General features: G+C 43.5%; 1 protein-coding gene across 2 annotated transcripts in view; it reads left to right on the top strand.

Moving 5' to 3' along the window:
- Positions 1-21,163, top strand: part of hlcs (holocarboxylase synthetase (biotin-(proprionyl-CoA-carboxylase (ATP-hydrolysing)) ligase)) — a 96,735-nt gene that overhangs the window by 7,798 nt on the left and 67,774 nt on the right. For both annotated transcript variants that reach the window (XM_060909149.1, XM_060909150.1), the window contains exons 2-5: positions 5,278-5,418; positions 9,090-9,252; positions 9,475-10,418; positions 10,520-10,702. In XM_060909149.1, the coding sequence (XP_060765132.1) occupies positions 5,278-5,418; positions 9,090-9,252; positions 9,475-10,418; positions 10,520-10,702 (1,431 nt within the window). The remainder of the gene's footprint in view (positions 1-5,277; positions 5,419-9,089; positions 9,253-9,474; positions 10,419-10,519; positions 10,703-21,163) is intronic.

The raw sequence follows: 21,163 nt of genomic DNA, 5'->3' as shown, positions 1-21,163 counted from the left end.
AGTCGCCACGTCATCCTCGCCGCGCGCGCGCGCGCTCTCTCTCTCTCTCTCTCTCTCTCTCTCTCTCTCTCTCTCTCTCTATATATATATATATATATATATATATATATATATATATATATATATATATGCGGCACGGTGGTGTAGTGGTTAGCGCTGTCGCCTCACAGCAAGAAGGTCCTGGGTTCGAGCCCCGGGGCCGGCGAGGGCCTTTCTGTGTGGAGTTTGCATGTTCTCCCCGTGTCCGCATGGGTTTCCTCCGGGTGCTCCGGTTTCCCCCACAGTCCAAAGACATGCAGGTTAGGTTAACTGGTGACTCTAAATTGACCGTAGGTGTGAATGTGAGTGTGAATGGTTGTCTGTGTCTATGTGTCAGCCCTGTGATGACCTGGCGACTTGTCCAGGGTGTACCCTGCCTTTCGCCCGTAGTCAGCTGGGATAGGCTCCAGCTTGCCTGCGACCCTGTAGAAGGATAAAGCGGCTAGAGATGATGAGATGATATATATATATTTTTTAATTGCAATTCAATCTCAATACAAAGCATGTGTACACTCGGGTTAAATTGGGATTGGTTATGTGGGGGGGGCTCTGCCTCGTACCCGCCCCTGCCCCCGCCGCCCTGCCCCAATATACTTTTTGGAAAATAACCCTCTAATTTGATAACCATATCATATTGCACAGAGATATACACCTTATCTGTGTGTTGTAGGCCTATGTGTGTCTTGTAGTGCCCCCCTACACATTATGGCAGTTTGAATGTAGATTGGTTGGCCAATGTAACAGATTGTACAGGTTGTTGTATATTGGTTTGAAGGAAATGATTAGTGGGGGGTCTGGGGGTCCTCCCCCAGAAGTTTTTTATTATCATACATGTTATTTGCTGAATTCTGGTGCATTTTACTAAGTTGTTAGCTGACTTTACAGAGGTAGGTTGAGCAATATCATGTTAAATCTTGTCACATGCCTACAGGTGAAAAATGTGAAGGAGAAATGTTCAGTGAGAAAATTTGAAGGCTTGCACAATCTTAAACCAAAACAGTTGATTTATTTTGGAGGATAAATGTTAAATATCCCAAAACACTGTCAGTCAAATTGTCAATCAAATATATTCATGCAGTGAATGCAACCAAATACAAACAACACTATAACACTGGAAGCATTTATTATTATTGTTATTATTATGTATTCAATTATTTATTTGGCATGTGGTGCTTTTTGTATTGTCTAGAACATACATAAGATGAGCATATTATAGCAGCAAAATAGAAGCACAATCATTTGAATGCAGCAAAAGTTTTGCTGCATTTAAATGATTGTGCTTCTATTTTAAAAGGGGAGACGGTGTACGGAGAAAATTATAAGCAAGTCACAACGCTGAAACACAAGCCCAAAAACCCGCAAATCACGACTTCTGATTTTTTTTTAAAGCGAGCTCACAAAAAAAGAAACCCCAAAGTCGCTTATAAAAAGCGGAATTGGCAACCCACGCAGTGTTCCAGAAACCAGAATCTCTGATCGCAAGTTCTGTTCTAAATAGCTTTGACAGGTCGTCTTGTTATCAGGAAAACTATGATCTATCTCATAAAAGTCATGGGTTTATTGATTAATAAAACGATATTTAATTATTCAGAACTGAAAATCGTGAAAAGGGTTTGTTGCTTTTGATGTGTGCGTGATCATATGCCATCCGCTCCGAGCTTATGTGCCGGGGCTCAGCCCCGGACAGCCCCGGCCCAATTTAACCCCTGTGTACACTTAAGATTATAACCCAGTACATGTTACATGCTCATATAAGAGTATTTTAAAGAACTTAACATTACAACTCACATGTAGTCAAAAAACATAAAACAAACAAGACAAACACAAAACAAAGAAAGAAAGAAAAAGAGAAAGAAAGAACAAAGAAAAAAAACACTGCCATCTACATAGCCAAGTCTCTTTGTACTAACACAACTACCACAGACAATAAAAATAGGACAGTAATTTCATTTCTACATGTACAAAGGCTGTTAGATAAAATTGCAGATAATATTTTTAAGGACAATTGCTTTCTTACTTGTCATTTTATAAAATGAATTCCAGTATGTATTAAATTCTGTTTTAAATACTATAAAGTGAGGGAACGTTTTTAGATATCTGGTTTTATGAATAAAGAATTTACCTAAAATTATAACAACATTCACCATGTAATTCTCTTCTGAGATTCCCCTTGTGGTGCCAAAAAGAATTTCTTCAGCTGTAAGTCCAGGTCCAGATATTGCCAACCAGTTCTTCACGGCAACCCAAAAACTTTGTGTTACCAAACAATCACTGAAAATGTGTACAGTTGCATCTATTTCTTTCTTACAGAACACGCATAGCTCTAAATCAATATTAAATCCGTGGTGTAGCAATTCTTTTGATGGATATATGTTATTAATGGTTTTAAAATGCACCTCTTTTGCTTTTGGTGGAATTGGGAACTTCACATATTTAGTTCTGAGTGAGACTAACTGGCTTTCAGTAAAAGAAGTTGTATTTCTTATTGGTCTCATAGGGTTGGCGACTATGATATTACACTCGTCAAACAGTCCGCCAGAATCCGAGTAGGGAATGGCTGAGTGTAGCTGTCAATCAAACACAAGTTAGCCAATGGGAATGCATTCCTGGGCAGCCCACCCACACGTGAAGTTTGTGCCAAAACTGCAAGCAAAAAGTCAGGGAGCGCAAACGAGAAAGCTGGAATCGCAACCGAAATAAATTACATCAAACAAAACTGAGAAAGACACGGAACAAAAATAAAAGGTTTCTGAAGAGTAACAGACTGATATTTTGCACGATTACACGAATAATTTGTTTGCCAGGCTAAAAAAATTGACTTTTGCATTTTGATTTGTCGTTTTTGTTTGATATTTCAAAAGTTTTGAACATTTTGGCACAAAATTGATTCCATATTGGGCAAGTTACTTCAAAACTGTTTTGCATTATTTATTACTTGTTACTGTCATTTTAAAGTAATTAGTTACATTACAATATTACTGTATTTAAAATGTAAGGCGTTACACTACTGCATTACTTTTAAGTTACTCTCACCAAAATAACTGGAAGTGTGGATTTGGCAATCTAAATGTAGCTCAAGACGCTCAGTTAGCTCATCACACATCCAGTGGAAGGTGATGTGGTATCTGACTGAGCTAGGCTTATGGTTAAAAACACTGGAATATAATAGCCACAGTGATGGCTCATGGCACAATACAAGGAACAATCATCGCAAGAACAGACAAAAGGTGAAAGTCTAGCAAATTGTGATAATACTGTAACTTTAGGCCTATTCATCTCATCTCATTATCTGTAGCCGCTTTATCCTGTTCTACAGGGTCGCAGGCAAGCTGGAGCCTATCCCAGCTGACTACGGGCGAAAGGCGGGGTACACCCTGGACAAGTCGCCAGGTCATCACAGGGCTGACACATAGACACAGACAACCATTCACACTCACATTCACACCTACGATCAATTTAGAGTCACCAGTTAACCTAACCTGCATGTCTTTGGACTGTGGGGGAAACCGGAGGAAACCCACGCGGACACGGGGAGAACATGCAAACTCCACACAGAAAGGCCCTCGCCGGCCACGGGGCTCGAACCCGGACCTTCTTGCTGTGAGGCGACAGCGCTAACCACTACACCACCGTGCCGCCCAGGCCTATTCATATTAATATTAATTGAACTGTATTGTATTGTAATGTCTAAAGATATGACAGGATATAAAATTAGCATTCCTATGCCTTTATTGTTTTCAAGTTTACAGCATTAAGCATAGTTTATGTTTCATAAAAAAAAAAAAAGATTAGCCCTATATGACTCCATTTCAGAAATTTAACAAAAATGAACATATTATGGCGGCACGGTGGTGTATTGATTAGTGTTGTCACCTCACAGCAAGAAGGTCCGGGTTCGAGCCCCGTGGCTGGCGAGGGCCTTTCTTTCTATGCGGAGTTTGCATGTTCTCCCCGTGTCCGCGTGGGTTTCCTCCGGGTGCTCCGGTTTCCCCCACAGTCCAAAGACATGCAGGTTAGGTTAACTGGTGACTCTAAATTGACCGTAGGTGTGAATGTGAGTGTGAATGGTTGTCTGTGTCTATGTGTCAGCCCTGTGATGACCTGGCGACTTGTCCAGGGTGTACCCCGCCTTTCGCCCGTAGTCAGCTGGGATAGGCTCCAGCTCGCCTGCGACCCTGTAGAACAGGATAAAGCGGCTAGAGATAATGAGATGAATGAAATGAAATGAACATATTATGGTAAATTGTAGCCTACAATAAAACTGGCCTGAAAAAAACCCACAGGCCTTTTAAATCACAGCTAGACAATGACTATTAGCTATATGAGGCTACCCAGTCACATTTCGAAAAACAGAATTAGAAATAATAAAATCAAAGTGCTTTTAATGATACTGAAGTGCTTAGGCATATTAGCCCTCGAAGGAAAGGCAGCTCAGTCACTTTAGTCTGACTTCCGACCAGAAAAAAAACTCCGTTATACAGGACAAAAATGTAAACTGTCAGCATATCTTCAACAACATACTCCGCCACAAGTCTCCTAACCTCCTGAGGCTGAAGGAGCATCTCAGAGCGGCAGAACGTTAATTTTGGCTGCTTTGTGATTTTATCGCCACCCTCACCCTCCGCTTGCTTCCTTGCCAACTTCATGTTACTATGGCACCTCTGTAAATGCTTAGTTAAGTTACTGGTGCTATTTCGGGAAGTGGACAGTTCTTTAGGTTTAGCACACAAAGTGCATTTGACTACGATGTTCTTCACATCCTTATTTTTCACAAACTTAAAGTAATGGCCGTATGCCCATCTGGAGAATGTGCTATCCGATGTTAAATCAGCTGCAGGTTCACTCATCTCTCTCTCCTGTCTGACTAGCCTAAAGGAAAAGGAAGCGAAACATTTTGCGCGGACGTTTCACCTCTGCTGATCTCACGGTGATTTTGGCGAATTTGTATGAAGGAAAAAAAAAGCCCACCACTTCATTCCAGGTTAAAAATGCATTGTAACACGCGTTACTGACATTTGTACCGAGTAAAATATTACCAAGTTTTTTCTGTAATGCCTTACATTACCGTGTTACTGCAAAAAGCAATGCATTACAGTAATTTGTTACTTTTGTAACGCGTTACTCCCAACACTGCTCATGGACAGAGCAGTCATGCTTCACTCAGCAGTTTCCTACTGATCCAGTATTATGTCTTGTAATAACTGCATGTTATTTTTTTCTTTGTTTTCTTCTACATAGGCATGTGATGACCTGAGCAAGTGGACTTTGTTGCTCGGCCCTTCTTTGGTTTCTGCTCCAAAACTAGAGAACATCGCTTTTATTATAGAAGCTACAAGAAAACAGGCAGCTGTACACTCTCATCCAACACCAAACAAGAAAGTATGTAATACTGGAAATGGTTCGATGCCCAATCCTTCCACAGAAATCGTATTAGCCATTCTAGGGACGTCCGAATACTTTTGGAGGAGTCTGAGTACAAGTGTGAATGAGCTCAAAAGTGTTGAATCACTTCAACTACTATTTGGAAGTCGTATTTAACGGTTGTTCCACGAAATCGAGTTGTAGCTGATGAGGCACGTAGCGCCACGTTGGCTATAACCAATGTATGGTGAGATTGAGTGGAATAACTGTTTTTATTATATCCACATGCTCTGTTTCTCAAAATACATATGTTATTTACCACCTGGGAGGTCCGTATCATGAAATACCGTGACCGAGGTCAGTATTCAAGGCCGAGGTCACGGTATTTCACCATACGGACCGACCTTAAGCTGGTAAATAATATATTTATTTTTTTCTTTACCAAATTCTAATAGAAAACGAGAGCACCCGAAAGGGAAAACCGAGCCGAGTCGCCATTTTGAATCCTCATTCACGGCTGTCATGCAAATGGTTTCCTCCTCGGTATACAAGTGCACTTCCATGGCAGGAAAAAAACTACATTTTGCCCCCTATGTAGTCCCCTATTTATACAAATAGGAGTCATTCAGGATTCAGCCATGTTTTTGCTCGGCGTTAGCAAGAGTTACAGGTTTTTAGCTTTCTCCTGAAAGGTTTTCTTTTATTTCGTCTTCCTCAGGGTAGTAAAACTCACTTTTGCTGTGAAGACTGTTATCGCTATCCATGCTGTAAATTTAATGCTATTCTCCTGAGAAATGCGAAAATAAATGTTGACAAAAATTGCTACTATGTTGTTTGTTGTTGTGAACGAGCGAGTCGCCAGAGGTCCGTAATCGGGATCCGTATCGTAGGATATGGACCCACTCGCCAGCCAATCAGAGCGCAGGATTTGATGGAAACCGGACTGCGAAAAAAATAAAGTGAATTACTTTTTCACAGTCTGGCTTCCATTAAATCGTGCGCTCTGATTGGCTCGCGAGCGGTCCGGAATCCTACGCTACGGACCCCGGTTACAGACCTTTGGCGACTTGTTCGTTCACAACAACAACAAATATAGTAGCAATTTTTTGTCAACATTTATTTGGGCATTTCTCAGTATAATCGCGTTAATTTTACAGCATGGATAGCGATAACGATAGTGTTCACAGCGAGTTTTACTTCCCTGATGAAGACGAAATAAAATAAAACCTTTCAGGAGAAAGCTGAAAACCTGTAACTGTTGCTAACGCCAAGCCAAAACATGGCTAAATCCTGAATGACTAAATAGATGGCTACATAGGCAGCAAAATGTAGTTTTTTGTTTGTTTTTTTTCCTGCCATGGAAGTACACTTGTATACCGAGGAGGAAACCATTTGCGTGACAGCCGTGAATGAGGATTCAAAATGCTGGCTCGCCTTGGCTTTTTCCCTTTCGGGCGCTCTCATTTTCTGTTATAATTTGGTAAAGAAAAAATAAATACATTATTTACCAGCTTAAGGTCGGTCCGTATCGTGAAATACCGTGACCTCGGCCTTGAAAATACTGACCTCGGCCCAGAGGCCTCGGTCAGTATTTTCAAGACCTCGGTCATGGTATTTCACGATACGGAATTCGATAAGTAACAACTTTAAAACATCATCAGATTTTCACACAAGTCCTAAAAGTAGATAAAGAGAACCCAGTTAAACAAATGAGACAAAAATATTATACTTGGTCATTTATTTATTGAGGAAAATGATCCAATATTACATATCTGTGAGTGGCAAAAGTATGTGAACCTCTAGGATTAGCAGTTAATTTGAAGGTGAAATTAGAGTCAGGTGTTTTCAATCAATGGGATGACAATCAGGTGTGAGTGGGCACCCTGTTTTAGTTAAAGGAACAGTCCACCATACTTCCATAATGAAATATGCTCTTATCTGAATTGAGACGAGCTGCTCCGTACCTCTCCGAGCTTTGCGCGACCTCCCAGTCAGTCAGACGCAGTCAGACGCGCTGTCACTCCTGTTAGCAATGTAGCTAGGCTCAGCATGGCCAACGGTATTTTTTGGGGCTGTAGTTAGATGTGACCAAACTCTTCCACGTTTTTCCTGTTTACATAGGTTTATATGACCAGTGATATGAAACAAGTTCAGTTACACAAATTGAAACGTAGTGATTTTCTATGCTATGGAAAGTCCGCACTATAATGACAGGCGTACTAACACCTTCTGCGCGCTTCGGCAGCGCATTGATATCTGAGCTCCGTATCAATGCGCTGTCGAAGCGTGCAGAAGGTGTTAGTACGCCTGTCATTATAGTGCGGACTTTCCATAGCATAGAAAATTGCTACGTTTCAATTTGTGTAACTGAACTTGTTTCATATCACTGGTCATATAAACCTATGTAAACAGGAAAAACGCGGAAGAGTTTGGTCGCATCTAACTACAGCCCCAAAAAATACCGTTGGCCATACTGAGCCTAGCTACATTGCTAACAGGAGTGACAGTGCGTCTGACTGCGTCTGACTGACTGGGAGGTCGCGCAAAGCTCGGAGAGGTACGGAGCAGCTCGTCTCAATTCAGATAAGAGCATATTTCATTATGGAAGTACGGTGGACTGTTCCTTTAAGGTCGGTCCGTATCGTGAAATACCGTGACCTCGGCCTTGAAAATACTGACCTCGGCCCAGAGGCCTCGGTCAGTATTTTCAAGACCTCGGTCACGGTATTTCACAATACGGACCGACCTTATAAGTAACAACTTTAAAACATCATCAGATTTTCACACAAGTCCTAAAAGTAGATAAAGAGAACCCAGTTAAACAAATGAGACAAAAATATTATACTTGGTCATTTATTTATTGAGGAAAATGATCCAACATTACATATCTGTGGGTGGCAAAAGTATGTGAACCTCTAGGATTAGCGGTTAATTTGAAGCTGAAATTAGAGTCAGGTGTTTTCAATCAATGGGATGACAATCAGGTGTGAGTGGGCACCCTGTTTTATTTAAAGAACGGGGATCTATCAAAGTCTGATCTTCACAACACACGTTTGTGGAAGTGTATCATGGCACAAACAAAGGAGATTTCTGAGGACCTCGGAAAAAGCGTTGTTGATGCTCTTCAGGCTGGAAAAGGTTACAAAACCATCTCTAAAGAGTTTGGACTCCACCAATCCACAGTCAGACAGATTGTGTACAAATGGAGGAAATTCAACACCATTGTTACCCTCCCCAGGAGTGGTCGACCAACAAAGATCATTCCAAGAGTAAGGCGTGTGCAGGACTGATCAACAGTTACCGGAAATGTTTAGTTGCAATTATTGCTGTCACACCAGATACTGAAAACAAAAGTTCACATACCTTTGCCACTCAATGATATGTGTAATTGGATCATTTTCCTCAATAAATAAATGACCAAGTATAATATTTTTGTCTCGTTTGTTTAACTGGGTTCTCTTTATCTACTTTTAGGACTTGTGTGAAAATCTGATGTTTTCGGTCATATTTGTGCAGAAATATAGTTCGCAAACTTTCTAGCACCACTGTGTGTGTGTCACTAATGTGTTTTGAAGACCGTAGATATGGGTTTTTTTTTTTTTCAGTATTGAATAATGTTCCTGTATGTACGTATAATGCATCCATACAATGTATTTAGATTTGTACCTGACTAATTGTGTTGTATGCAGGCACTAAAGTGGTCAGACTATTGCCTTCCTCTGGCCTGCAGCCCGGGACAGCCATACAGGGCAGTGGCTGAGGCGAGCCTGGACAACTTCAGCACGCTCGGAGTGGCTTTCCTGGAAGACCGACTGCAGATGGAAAATGGCCTCATTCCTGAAAAAATAGTTTGTTCGTGAACAAATGTGTCTCTTTGATCAAATGCATAACGATTTAATTTTATAGCATATAAAGCAGCTATATGGAGATAATGAACGGGCTTTGAATAATGTTGGGTTGATTTGATTCTTGTCTCGGTGCACTTATTTTGAGGTTACTGTCTTGTGTGTGGTTTATTTTTATATATATTTTTAATTTTATTTATTTATTTTTTTTATACTGTGTCTTGTGTAGCGGTGTTGCTCAGGGAATCTGCACTGAAAGAACTTTTTGAGAAGCAGCAATTAGGCGTGGAGAAAAACTCTGACCAAGTCCTAAGTGGCATTCCAAAGGACGCCGTTTTGTCCTCGGCTTCTCCGCGTGCGCAACGGGCTGAAGGTATACCGCAAGACCTCGGAAAGAGCGCGTGTGAAGAGTTGTGCGACCAACAGCTGGAACCAGAGCACGAAACTGACCACCATCACATGGATGGCCGTCACCTGCACCTCTCCAGCTGCCACGAGTGCCTGGAGCTGGAGAACAGCACCATCCAGTCAGTGAAATATGCCTCAGTGGAGAACATTCCGGACCTGCCTGATGATTGCACGGACACTGATGTAGAGGAGGAAGCCGACGAGACTGTCTCAGCCTGGAGAAGGTTCGACAATACAAACAGTAAACCGCCGAATGTGCTTGTGTACACAGGCGGCTGCGAGGAGAGCTACAGACGCGCGCACTCACTTCTGGCTGAATGCATCGATACCGACCGCTATACCATCTACCCCCTGCGGCCGCAGCAGGCACTTGAAGAGCCGTGGCTAGAAAACGCTCTGCTCTTGGTGCTGGTCACAGAAGAAGTGCTCACACCTGAGCTGCAGCTGCGCTTCCTGACCTACCTAGGCCAGGGTGGTAAAGTCCTAGGTCTGTCCAGTTCGTTATGCCCAGCCGGGCTCAGGCTCCACTCCCGGGAGGAACAGCGAGGCCATATCTGCAACCTGAACTTCACTAAATCTGATAGCACTGAGGTACAGCTAAGCGTGTTAGCCAGTGGGAATGTTTATATACGTGAACCGCATGATGCTAGCAGCGGAGAGGTGGAGCTGTGGGGAGAGCTGAGTACCAAGGGTCAAGAGGAGAAAGACATGGTTATTGTCAGAGTTGCTCACGGCGAGGATGGCGGAGAAGCTGTATTGTGCCAGGTAGAGGAAGCCACTTTGAGTGAGAAGGGATGGAATTGTGATGTTTTGATTTAAGAGCTAGTAACTTTTTTTTTTTTGCTCTGCGCGTCCTCTTTCTCCAGGTGCATTTGGAGTCCGCTCCGGACTCTGAACAGGTGCAGGACAGTGCAGGTTTCTCAGAGTTGAAGATGAGTAATGCAAAACGCTACGAGGTCCTGACAGAAATCCTCACCTCTCTAGGCCTGAGCTGTGAACTGAACCAGGTGCCTCAACCAAGCCCCGTTTACCTGCTTTCCACACAGCCGGTAAGCTTCACCCTAAACACAAAACAGCAATGTTGAATAAACAGAAAGGCCACAGGGATGTAGTTCACCAGCTGCTCTTGAATAGCCTGGCAAGCCAGACTAAATGTGAATATTTAGTCTGGCCTCGATCCGTAGACATTTCCGACGGGGGTAGGAGGAACAAACCGCTGTCTTTCAAACTGTCTCTGTGCGTATGGGCCAACGCTCTGACCAATCAGCGCAACAGTGACTGTGACGTAGTCAGAGCGACAGAAAGCAGTGGGGGAGGCCTTGAAATAAATAATTTTTCAAAATGCATATTAATTAATAAACAGGTTCTAGATATTAAGAAGTTTGGAGATAATGACCACAAGTTTGGAGTCTGTACCACATACACTCATTTTTTTTTTCCAAGTGTTTTTCAAGGGTTTGCTTAAACTGTTTTTGAGAGTTTTTATTTAGTGGTGTTTGGTGAAATAATTTCCCTTAAATTTAAAATAACGAGAAAATAAGAAACAATCAAAAAGTAATGTTTCAAAGCTGTTTATTAATTCTTCGTACTGCACAAACTAGCCCCATCCTTTTGGCTACGAGCGGAGCCAGCTGGTAGATCAGACTTTTGCCATAGCCGGTCGGCAAAACAGCGAAAACGTCCTTCTTGAAAAGGAATGAGCGGAGAGCCTCTTCCTGCTCATGTTTCAACGAAAACTCCAAGTCTAATTCTTCTAAAACTGATTCCAAAGCGGAGTCAAACGCGCGCTGTTCTCTAGCCGTAGCCGTCTTTCCTGTTGTGCTTTCTCCAGCGTCGCGCAGCTTTGTCATCACTCCTGCAAAAGCCTGCCCAAAGAATCCAAACAAAAACCTTGCGTTGTGATTGGCGGGCACGATTTGATGCCCGGGGTGTTTTTGTTTATATGGTGCGAGGCTAGACCCACTCGCTAGGCAAAAAATATTTTTGGCCGCTAGGCGGGTGGGTCTAGTTTACTAGGCTAGCTCTTGAATACATTGGGAGGTTGGAGGTTCTGATCGAAAACCTGACTGTACTGTTGCTTTCGTTACGTGACCCGGAGAGGTTGAAGTTTAACAGCTCAGAGATCCCAGAGTATGGTGCCCCCCTTCACTTTATCAAGGTTTACACCAGTTCATATAAAAGTATGTTGAAGTGCAGTAATCTCTCCCTAGTGTGGTGTTGGTTAACAGTGGCCTGAAGTAGAGCCCTGCACTCCCGCGGGACCTGACGCAAAGCAGTGCGGCGCAGGACAAATTTTGAAAGCTCATTGCGGGCGGAGGGGGGAGGGGGAGTGCACAATGCGGGAGCGGGCGGGAGAGGTGATAAGCTGCAGTCCCGCTAACTAAAAACGTGTTTAAAATAAAATTTATAAATTATTAATTTATGTCTATCATATATCATTTGTGCTGGATATTTTATTTGGCATTAATAAAAACATTTTTAAGATGCCTAAATTTGCGGATGTGGTCTAATCTCGCGTACGTTTCCGATTCCTTTCCGCTCTTCCGTGTTTGAGATCTCCGATCATGGCAGAAGAGCAGAGCTCCTCTAGTGAAGCTCACAGTGCTTCAGAAGTAAGTGCTGCTTTAAAAAGAGGTACATCTCATCTCATTATCTCTAGCCGCTTTATCCTTCTACAGGGTCGCAGGCAAGCTGGAGCCTATCCCAGCTGACTACGGGCGAAAGGCGGGGTACACCCTGGACAAGTCGCCAGGTCATCACAGGGCTGACACATAGACACAGACAACCATTCACACTCACATTCACACCTACGGTCAATTTAGAGTCACCAGTTAACCTAACCTGCATGTCTTTGGACTGTGGGGGAAACCGGAGCACCCGGAGGAAACCCACGCGGACACGGGGAGAACATGCAAACTCCGCACAGAAAGGCCCTCGCCGGCCACGGGGCTCGAACCCGGACCTTCTTGCTGTGAGGCGACAGCGCTAACCACTACACCACCATGCCGCCCATAAAGAGGCACATTTACCGTTAAAAAGTCAAGAGTCCTGAAATCAGACATTTGGTGTGTTGGGTATCTCTGTAAAGCCTCAGCAGCGCATGCCGCCTGGCAACGCGCACCCTCGCTATGTGCGCTAGGTGAAGGATCGGTCAGTGGAGAGCTCAGCTAAGCTCAGCATGTTTAATTCCCCAAGCCAATGACAAGAACTTTCGTGAGAAATAATGTGAACGTCTGCATCATGCGGGATTTGCGGGCGGGAGCGGGACAAAACATGGCAGGCGGGAGCGGGACTGAAAATCATAATTCTTTGCGGGAGCGGGCGGGAGTGGGACTGCACAATGCAGGAGCGGGCAGGAGTAGGACTGAAAATTCTGTCCCGCGCAGACCTCTAGCCTGAAGTCACTGAGAATAAGTGATCATTTACAGCGTTTCAGTATCCTTGACTTGCAAGTGACGTCAGAGCGAAATAGAAACCCGGATGTTGGTGGATATACAAATGCAGCGTCAAGCGACATTCCGTACAAAACGTAGTTTTCTCTTTGTTTTTCCAGTGCTTTAAAGTGCATATCACGGGTAAATTCGAGAGCAAGATCAATGTCTCATCTCATTATCTCTAGCCGCTTTATATTTGTTCTACAGGGTCGCAGGCAAGCTGGAGCCTATCCCAGCTGACTACGGGCGAAAGGCGGGGTACACCCTGGACAAGTCGCCAGGTCATCACAGGGCTGACACATAGACACAGACAACCATTCACACTCACATTCACACCTAAGGTCAATTTAGAGTCACCAGTTAACCTAACCTGCATGTCTTTGGACTGTGGGGGAAACCGGAGCACCCGGAGGAAACCCACACGGACACGGGGAGAACATGCAAACTCCACACAGAAAGGCCCTCGCCGGCCACGGGGCTCGAACCCGGACCTTCTTGCTGTGAGGCGACAGCGCTAACCACTACACCACCATGCCGCCCCAAGATCAATGTAATTCTCCTATTTTATATTAAACTTTGGTCAAATATCTGTCACATTTTGCGCAATTTTTTTTACCTTGTGCAATACCAGATAAATTCAGTTGAAATCAAGCCATTTGAGGCGAATTCGTAGGCCTTTGAAAAAACTTGCCATTTGGATTTCGCGGCAAACGTTGATTTTCGTGACGTCGCGTGCGGGACGCCTCCCTCTGAATCCTACATCAGCGCTGGTTTGTTTATGAGAAAACGACCTGGTGGTTTTCGGCAAATTTCTTCAACGTTATCGCGTAATTATTAAAATGGTTAACAGCTGTATCGTAGGAGGGTGTAGCAACACCAATCTTGATGGGATTAGTACTCATCGTTTTCCAAAAGACCGGACAATGAAGGAGAAATGGGAGCGTTTCATGCGAGGCACCCGGAAAAATTGGCTACATGCTACAGACTACAGCATCATATGCGGGGCTCGCTTCACAAGGCCCGATGACTTAGAACTATTTGCAGTGGGAAATGGGCTTCGCGAGGCAACTTGATCTGAAAAAAGACGCAGTTCCATCTGTCAGAATGCCCAAAGCAACACCGTCTCCATTTGTGTCCGCATCACCAAAGGAGCCAGCCGTGTTCGTCTCCCCGGACAGAAGGCGAAGCGCCGCATCCACTGAGGACCTCGAAGCCGAGGACCAAGAAGAGCCGAGAAAAAGACCAAGAAAATCGGCAATTCACAAGTTGACTGTTGCGAAATAAGAGACTATACTCTAAATCAGGTGTTCCTGTGTTTGTGTGGTACGCGGATAATGTTATTTATTGACACACGCAAAAGTAAACAACACGGAAGCGCTGGGCGATAATACGCTTACTTCACATGTATCAAGGGGATCTGCGTGTCAGGGCTTGAGATCTTGGGACCTGTCAAACACATTAAACGTATATACAACCCTGCTTAGCCGATTCCATGTGTGTAGCTTATGAAATCCTTCTCCTACAGTAGCCAGTACTCTTCTAAATGAAGAAATATATAAATACATAATAGTAATTAGAAAAAATACGATTTATGTAACAATAGATAGATGAGCATTGATGCATGAATCCATGGGTTTAGAAGCTCAGGCGACAATTCCATATTTCAATGCAAAATCGCTAGCTGCTAAACTTGGTCTACACGGACTGTGCACTGAATCCATGTAAGCTCTCGCAGCCTGCTGGCGGATCCGCACGTGACGTCACGAATCTGGCTCCAGACTCCCTTGGGATTTTTCCAGACGCGTTTTGTTATTTTATTTTTTTTCTGCTGTAGACAGATGGCCTTGTGCAAAATTACCCTTCTGGATGAGTGTGTAAAGGGACATACTTTCATATATAAAAAAAAAAACGAAATCGGTCCAGGATATGCACTTTAAGCGTTCTTTTAGCTCTGCCATATCTTTGTGCTGTATATGGTTGCGGTCACAACAGTACTCGTGACCGTGGCACGTTCCGATTTTTTAGAATTCCATCCGTGATTCGGAAAGAGGGCGAGGAAACTCTGAGGCTTAGTACGGAGACGAGACGAGCGCGGCTGAACAACATCGGCAGGGCTGATCTAACAGAGGCTAAAACCAAAGCAGCTCGTGTTTGCAGTAATCGTTTTATCTCGGTGAGATTCAAAAGCTTTCTCGATAACATCATGGAAGAATTTTATTTCGTGTTGCTAGAATTTTGCTAGAAAACGAGCGTTCTCTTGTCGTGCTTCACTCGGTCGTTGTTATAATTTTAACACGTGTATTACCGTTTCGCTTCTAGGAGCGCCAGAAAAATGATACGATCGAAACAATCCAGACTGGGCACCCACTCAGAAAATGGGCTATGTTTCATCCAAGGTCGGACTTGATTCTTCGGCATCTGAACCAGATAGAACGCAATATCTGAGTACTCGATGGTCAGTAGAAGCGTCTTATCTTTAGAAAAGTCTGACTTTTTTTAAAATAATATGGGTCAAAACCACACATGGGCGGCACGGTGGTGTAGTGGTTAGCGCTGTCGCCTCACAGCAAGAAGGTCCGGGTTCGAGCCCCGTGGCCGGCGAGGGCCTTTCTGTGTGGAGTTTGCATGTTCTCCCCGTGTCCGTGTGGGTTTCCTCCGGGTGCTCCGGTTTCCCCCACAGTCCAAAGACATGCAGGTTCGGTTAACTGGTGACTCTAAATTGAGCGTAGGTGTGAATGTGAGTGTGAATGGTTGTCTGTGTCTATGTGTCAGCCCTGTGATGACCTGGCGACTTGTCCAGGGTGTACCCCGCCTTTCGCCCGTAGTCAGCTGGGATAGGCTCCAGCTCGCCTGCGACCCTGTAGAACAGGATAAAGCGGCTAGAGATAATGAGATGAGAATGAGATGAGAAAACCACACATCTCTATCTTCTCTTTGTATCGAATCTTTGCTCGATTGTTCAAATCGTGGTAATACTGAGAAAATTCAGCATTGTTTTATAGACTCGCGTTCAGCGGCTGCCATCCTAGTTGCTTTGTAGATCCACCATCATGGCGGACGCTCATGACGTAGCACGTTTTGATCACGTGGTTGCAAGTCATCTATTTCAGTTATCCATAACAGCATCATACCCCATTGCATTTCCTTTTATTCAGCTAAAGTAGTTCACTTTACACACATCACAAACAAACCTGACACCTTGATCAGCTACACCGGGAAGCACTTGTTCAACTTGGGCCCCCTAGTGGTTGGGATGCTGGCAACCCTAATGGTTTTGAAGGATATTGTGAAATATATTACTGCAAGCTTGATATAAAAAAAATAATAATTTATTGTAGTCCATCTTTTAATTATATTTATTTATTTAAAATATTATTATTATTATTATTATTAAAAAAAGCTACACCCTGTTTCCATAGTAATCTTTTGATTCCTCTCTATGAAATCTTTGAATGCCCAAGTGTTCCTCCAAAGAAACACGCCCTTTCATATACAGTGTCTTGCAAAAGTATTCATCCCCCTTGGTGTTTGTCCTGTTTTTGTCATATTACAAGCTGGAATGAAAATGGATTTTTTTTGAGGGGGGAGGGTGTTTAGCACCACTTGATTTTACACAACATGCCTACCACTTTAAAGGTCTCATTGCATCGTTTTTTCATTAATTGTGCGGTGGTCTCTAGTATGAATGAATGCCCTGTGAGCCGGTTTTGGTGAAAAAAAAAATGCTGTGGTTCTTCTGTTTCAGGCTGTTCTAGTTTGGTGGAGGAGTGGGAGGCGGGAGAACGACAGGATTTCAGCTCTTACTCATTAATATTCATGACATGTAAACGTGTTGCCTCTGATTGGCTAACAGCAATCAGTAAACGTGTTACCTCTGTAAAAACTGTTTTGATTGGCTATTATGGTCTCGACATCGATGTTTTGACCAATAACAATGTAGATAACACGAATTTTACATCACATTCAACGAGATTAAACGAGACTAAAGATGGCGACTTACAAATAATGTGTAAACATCGTTGGAGTTAATAAAGTTTGAACAGCATGAAGGAACATACCCCAACCCCTCCCGAAATTAATAAAAAAAATTCTCAACGGATTTGGCATAATATAAAAAGGTAGTTTTGTACTCAGAAAAAGCGGAAATCCGCCGAAAAGCGGGAAACTCTCATCCCTGCCTAGCCTGTGACCATGTCATGCATGCTAACATGGAGATTATGAACATGCTATTTTGTAACAAAAACCTTCAAACAAAACGTTCATGTTTTACTTACAGCTTGTGAGCTGGTGGTCGATCGTCTTGACGGCACAGATCCAGGGATTAAAAACAACCTCGAAGCAAAACCACTACTGAAGGCACCGAAGTTTGAAAAGTCACTGTGGTTGAAATGATCAGAACACAGTACTAACGCTGCGTTATACTTCGCTGGTGGTGTTCCAAAGATAAATTCCAACCATTTCTTCTTCAGCTCTTCTATCTTGGGCAAGAAATGCAACGTTGATGTGTTACTGCCACAAATAACACAGGCACGAACTTGTTCAGACATGTTTTCAACTTGCTGTTAGGTCCTCTTCGTTAGCTACTGACGAGATCGGCTCTGCTATCTCTCCTCGCGCTTAAATCCGAACTTTCTTCCCGTGGGCGGTCGCAAGCCAAGGTGGGCGAGGCCACGAATACTAATTTTCGAAGTGACGCAAGTTCGTAGGGCTTTTTCAGATTCGCTCGTTTTTCCGACTATTTTCTTTCATAAGCTAATACAGGGAATGGGAGTAGAGTTACATTTTCGCATGCATATGCAACTCGGAGTGAACTATGGTATTTCAAAAAGAGCCAGTATTAAACGTTTTTGGTGGAAGGGCACCTTTAAAGGTGCAAATTGTTGTTTTATTGTGACACAAACAATAATTTAAGATGAAAAAACAGAAATCTGGAGTGTGCATAGTTAGTCATTAGGTTTTGATCTGTCTGTACCAAAGGAATTCGTAAAGTATGATCTAGGAATGTCGAGCTGTGCCATCTAAGAGATTCTGCCTCACAGATCGATCTAGGAGCAAACCGTCACTGACCATACACACAGCTGCTCAGAGATGTTTCTCAGTTTATTGTCGGAAAACATGAGTATATTTTCACATTCAAGAGTGTGTTGTAGCTATGTGATTGGATGATGATGATTTTAATTAACGAAGCGACGTTCTCTATGTATAACGTAAATGGGTGATGAAGCATTACATCACTGGTTTAGACTACACTAATGTATGAAAGGCATTATGTACTATTACATCGCCCGTCAGGATCATAGTCTTATGAAAAGAAGAAAGGCATTCCTGATCAAACATAACCCAGTGTTTCCCCTAAGTTTACTGGTTTGGGGCGGGAGGGCCGGCCCGCCCCACCCCGCGGCTCCTACTACAGAGCATTTGGACCTGAACAAACAGTTAAAGGAGTCATATTTAAGTCTTCAGATGTATTTTAGAACAATAATTAGAACAATTTTACCTAATGTGCCGAGTTACAGACACAAGAAATAGTTTCCAAATAAAAATACTTTCCTGAATGAAAGTGGTGAACTGCGTAGTGATTTAGAGATTAAAATGGCATATGAGCCATTTATAGTTCTAATGGATTTATAATTCTGATTAGAAAGTTGGACAGCTCTTTCTTCTTTCTTTCTGTAATTTATCACTACTTTGATTTATGTGTTGAGTGAAGAAGTACAGCAGACGGACTGTGCTCATTTGAAATGTCTCATCTCATCTCATTATCTGTAGCCGCTTTATCCTGTTCTACAGGGTCGCAGGCAAGCTGGAGCCTATCCCAGCTGACTACGGGCGAAAGGCGGGGTACACCCTGGACAAGTCGCCAGGTCATCACAGGGCTGACACATAGACACAGACAACCATTCACACTCACGTTCACACCTACGGTCAATTTAGAGTCACCAGTTAACCTAACTTGCATGTCTTTGGACTGTGGGAGAAACTGGAGCACCCGGAGGAAACCCACACGGACACGGGGAGAACATGCAAACTCCACACAGAAAGGCCCTCGCCGGCCACGGGGCTCGAACCCAGGACCTTCTTGCTGTGAGGCGACAGCGCTAACCACTACACCACCGTGCCGCCCATTTGAAATGTTTAAAAAAAATTCATTTTCTATGGCTAGCTAACTTGAAGCGATATATTCCAACATGATCTCACTACGAATATTCGGAACATAACGTCCATCTATTTTCTTCCACTTATCTGAAGTCGGGTCGCGGTGGCTGCAGGCTAAGCAGGGTATTCCAGGCGTCCCTCTCCCCAGCAACACTTTCCGGTTCCTCCTAGGGGATCCCAAGGCGCTCCCAGTCCAGATGAGCTATATAATATCTCCAGCGTGTTCTGGGTCTACCTCGAGGTCTCCTCCCAGTTGGACGTGCCTGGAAAACCTCCAAATGAAGGCGCCCAGGAGGCGTCCTAATCAGATGCCCGAACCACCTCAGCCGACTCCTTTCGGCATGAAGGAGCAGTGGCTCTCTTCCAAGATTTCTCCAGATGTCTGAGTTCCTCACCCTGTCTCTAAGGATGAGCCCAGCTACCCGACGGAGAAAGCTCATTTCAGCTGCTTGTATCCGTGATCTCATCCTTTTGGTCACTACTCAAAGCTTATGACCAGAGGTGAGGGTTGGAATGTAGATTAACTGTTAAATCGTTACGCCAATGGTGATTTGGCGTAACGTAATGTTAGCTAACTTAATACAGAGAGTGTCTGAAGACATCACTCGCACTTCTTAGTAAGTTGTATGTCCTCCATCTTTTGCTGCTTGAGGGGTTCTGACATTGCTAAGTATTGTTTGAATTGTTTTTGAGGGCACGAGAGAACGAAGCTGACGGGAAACCGGCAGCTTGAGCGGTGGATGTCCACCTCCCAATATAATGGTAGGGGAAACGCTGAAACCTTTATTAAGCAGAGAGCAGAATGTACTAGTGAAGCTAAATCTTGGAGATTTAACTTGACCAAAACAAATAGCAATCAGACCAGCCTTCACCAGTTTCAAGCATGCCAAACAAATATTTTTACCTCGCCCAGGACAGAGTCCACCAGGGGGCGAGGTATTGTTTTTGGTTGGGTTTCTTTGGTTTTTTTTGTTTTTTTGTTAGCAACGTTACGGGAAAACGGCTGGACCAGTCTTCATGAAATTTTCAGGATCGATGGGCATTGGTCTCCAATCGAGCCTCCAACATTTTGAGGGTCATCCGGTCAAGGTCACCAAAAAGGTCAATATCTTCCTTCATATTCATCATTTTTACTTCAAACTAAATCCACAATGTTCATCTTTCAATTCTGCTTCCATTGATATGCTACATGATGGGGTATCTCTCTCATAGTTTTGTTAGCAGTTGGGGGGTCAAATGTCAGGGTCACAGGTTTTCAGAGGCCCATAACTGGGAAACGGTTCAAGATAGAGAGATACATATGTTATTTACCAGCTGGGAGGTCCGTATCGTGAAATACCATGACCGAGGTCTTGAAAGTACTGAGCGAGGCCCTCTGGGCCGAGGTCAGTATTTAAGGCCGAGGTCACGGTATTTCACCATACGGACCGACCTTAAGCTGGTAAATAATATATTTATTTTTTTCTTTACCAAATTCTAACAGAAAATGAGAGCCCCCGAAAGGGAAAACCAAGCCGAGTCGCCATTTTGAATCCTCATTCACGGCTGTCATGCAAATTGCTTCCTCCTCGGTATACAAGTGCACTTCCATGGCAGGAAAAAAACTACATTTTGCCGCCTATGTAGTCCCTTATTTATACAAATAGGAGTCATTCAGGATTCAGCCATGTTTTTGCTCGGCGTTAGCAACAGTTACAGGTTTTTAACTTTCTCCTGAAATGTTTTCTTTTATTTCTTCTTCCTCAGGGTAGTAAAACTCGCTTTCGCTGTGAAGACTGTCGTTATCGCTATCCATGATGTAAAATTGAATGCTGTTCTCCTGAGAAATGCGAAAATAAATGTTGACAAAAATTGATACTATGTTTGTTGTTGTGAACGAGCGAGTCGCCAGAGGTACGTAACTAGCCAATCAGAGCGCAG

This window comes from Neoarius graeffei, chromosome 25 (assembly GCF_027579695.1).
Source record: "Neoarius graeffei isolate fNeoGra1 chromosome 25, fNeoGra1.pri, whole genome shotgun sequence".
Taxonomy (NCBI): Eukaryota; Metazoa; Chordata; class Actinopteri; order Siluriformes; family Ariidae; genus Neoarius; species Neoarius graeffei.
Note: the sequence above shows the minus strand (reverse complement) of the source record. Positions and strands in the feature narration are given on the sequence as shown.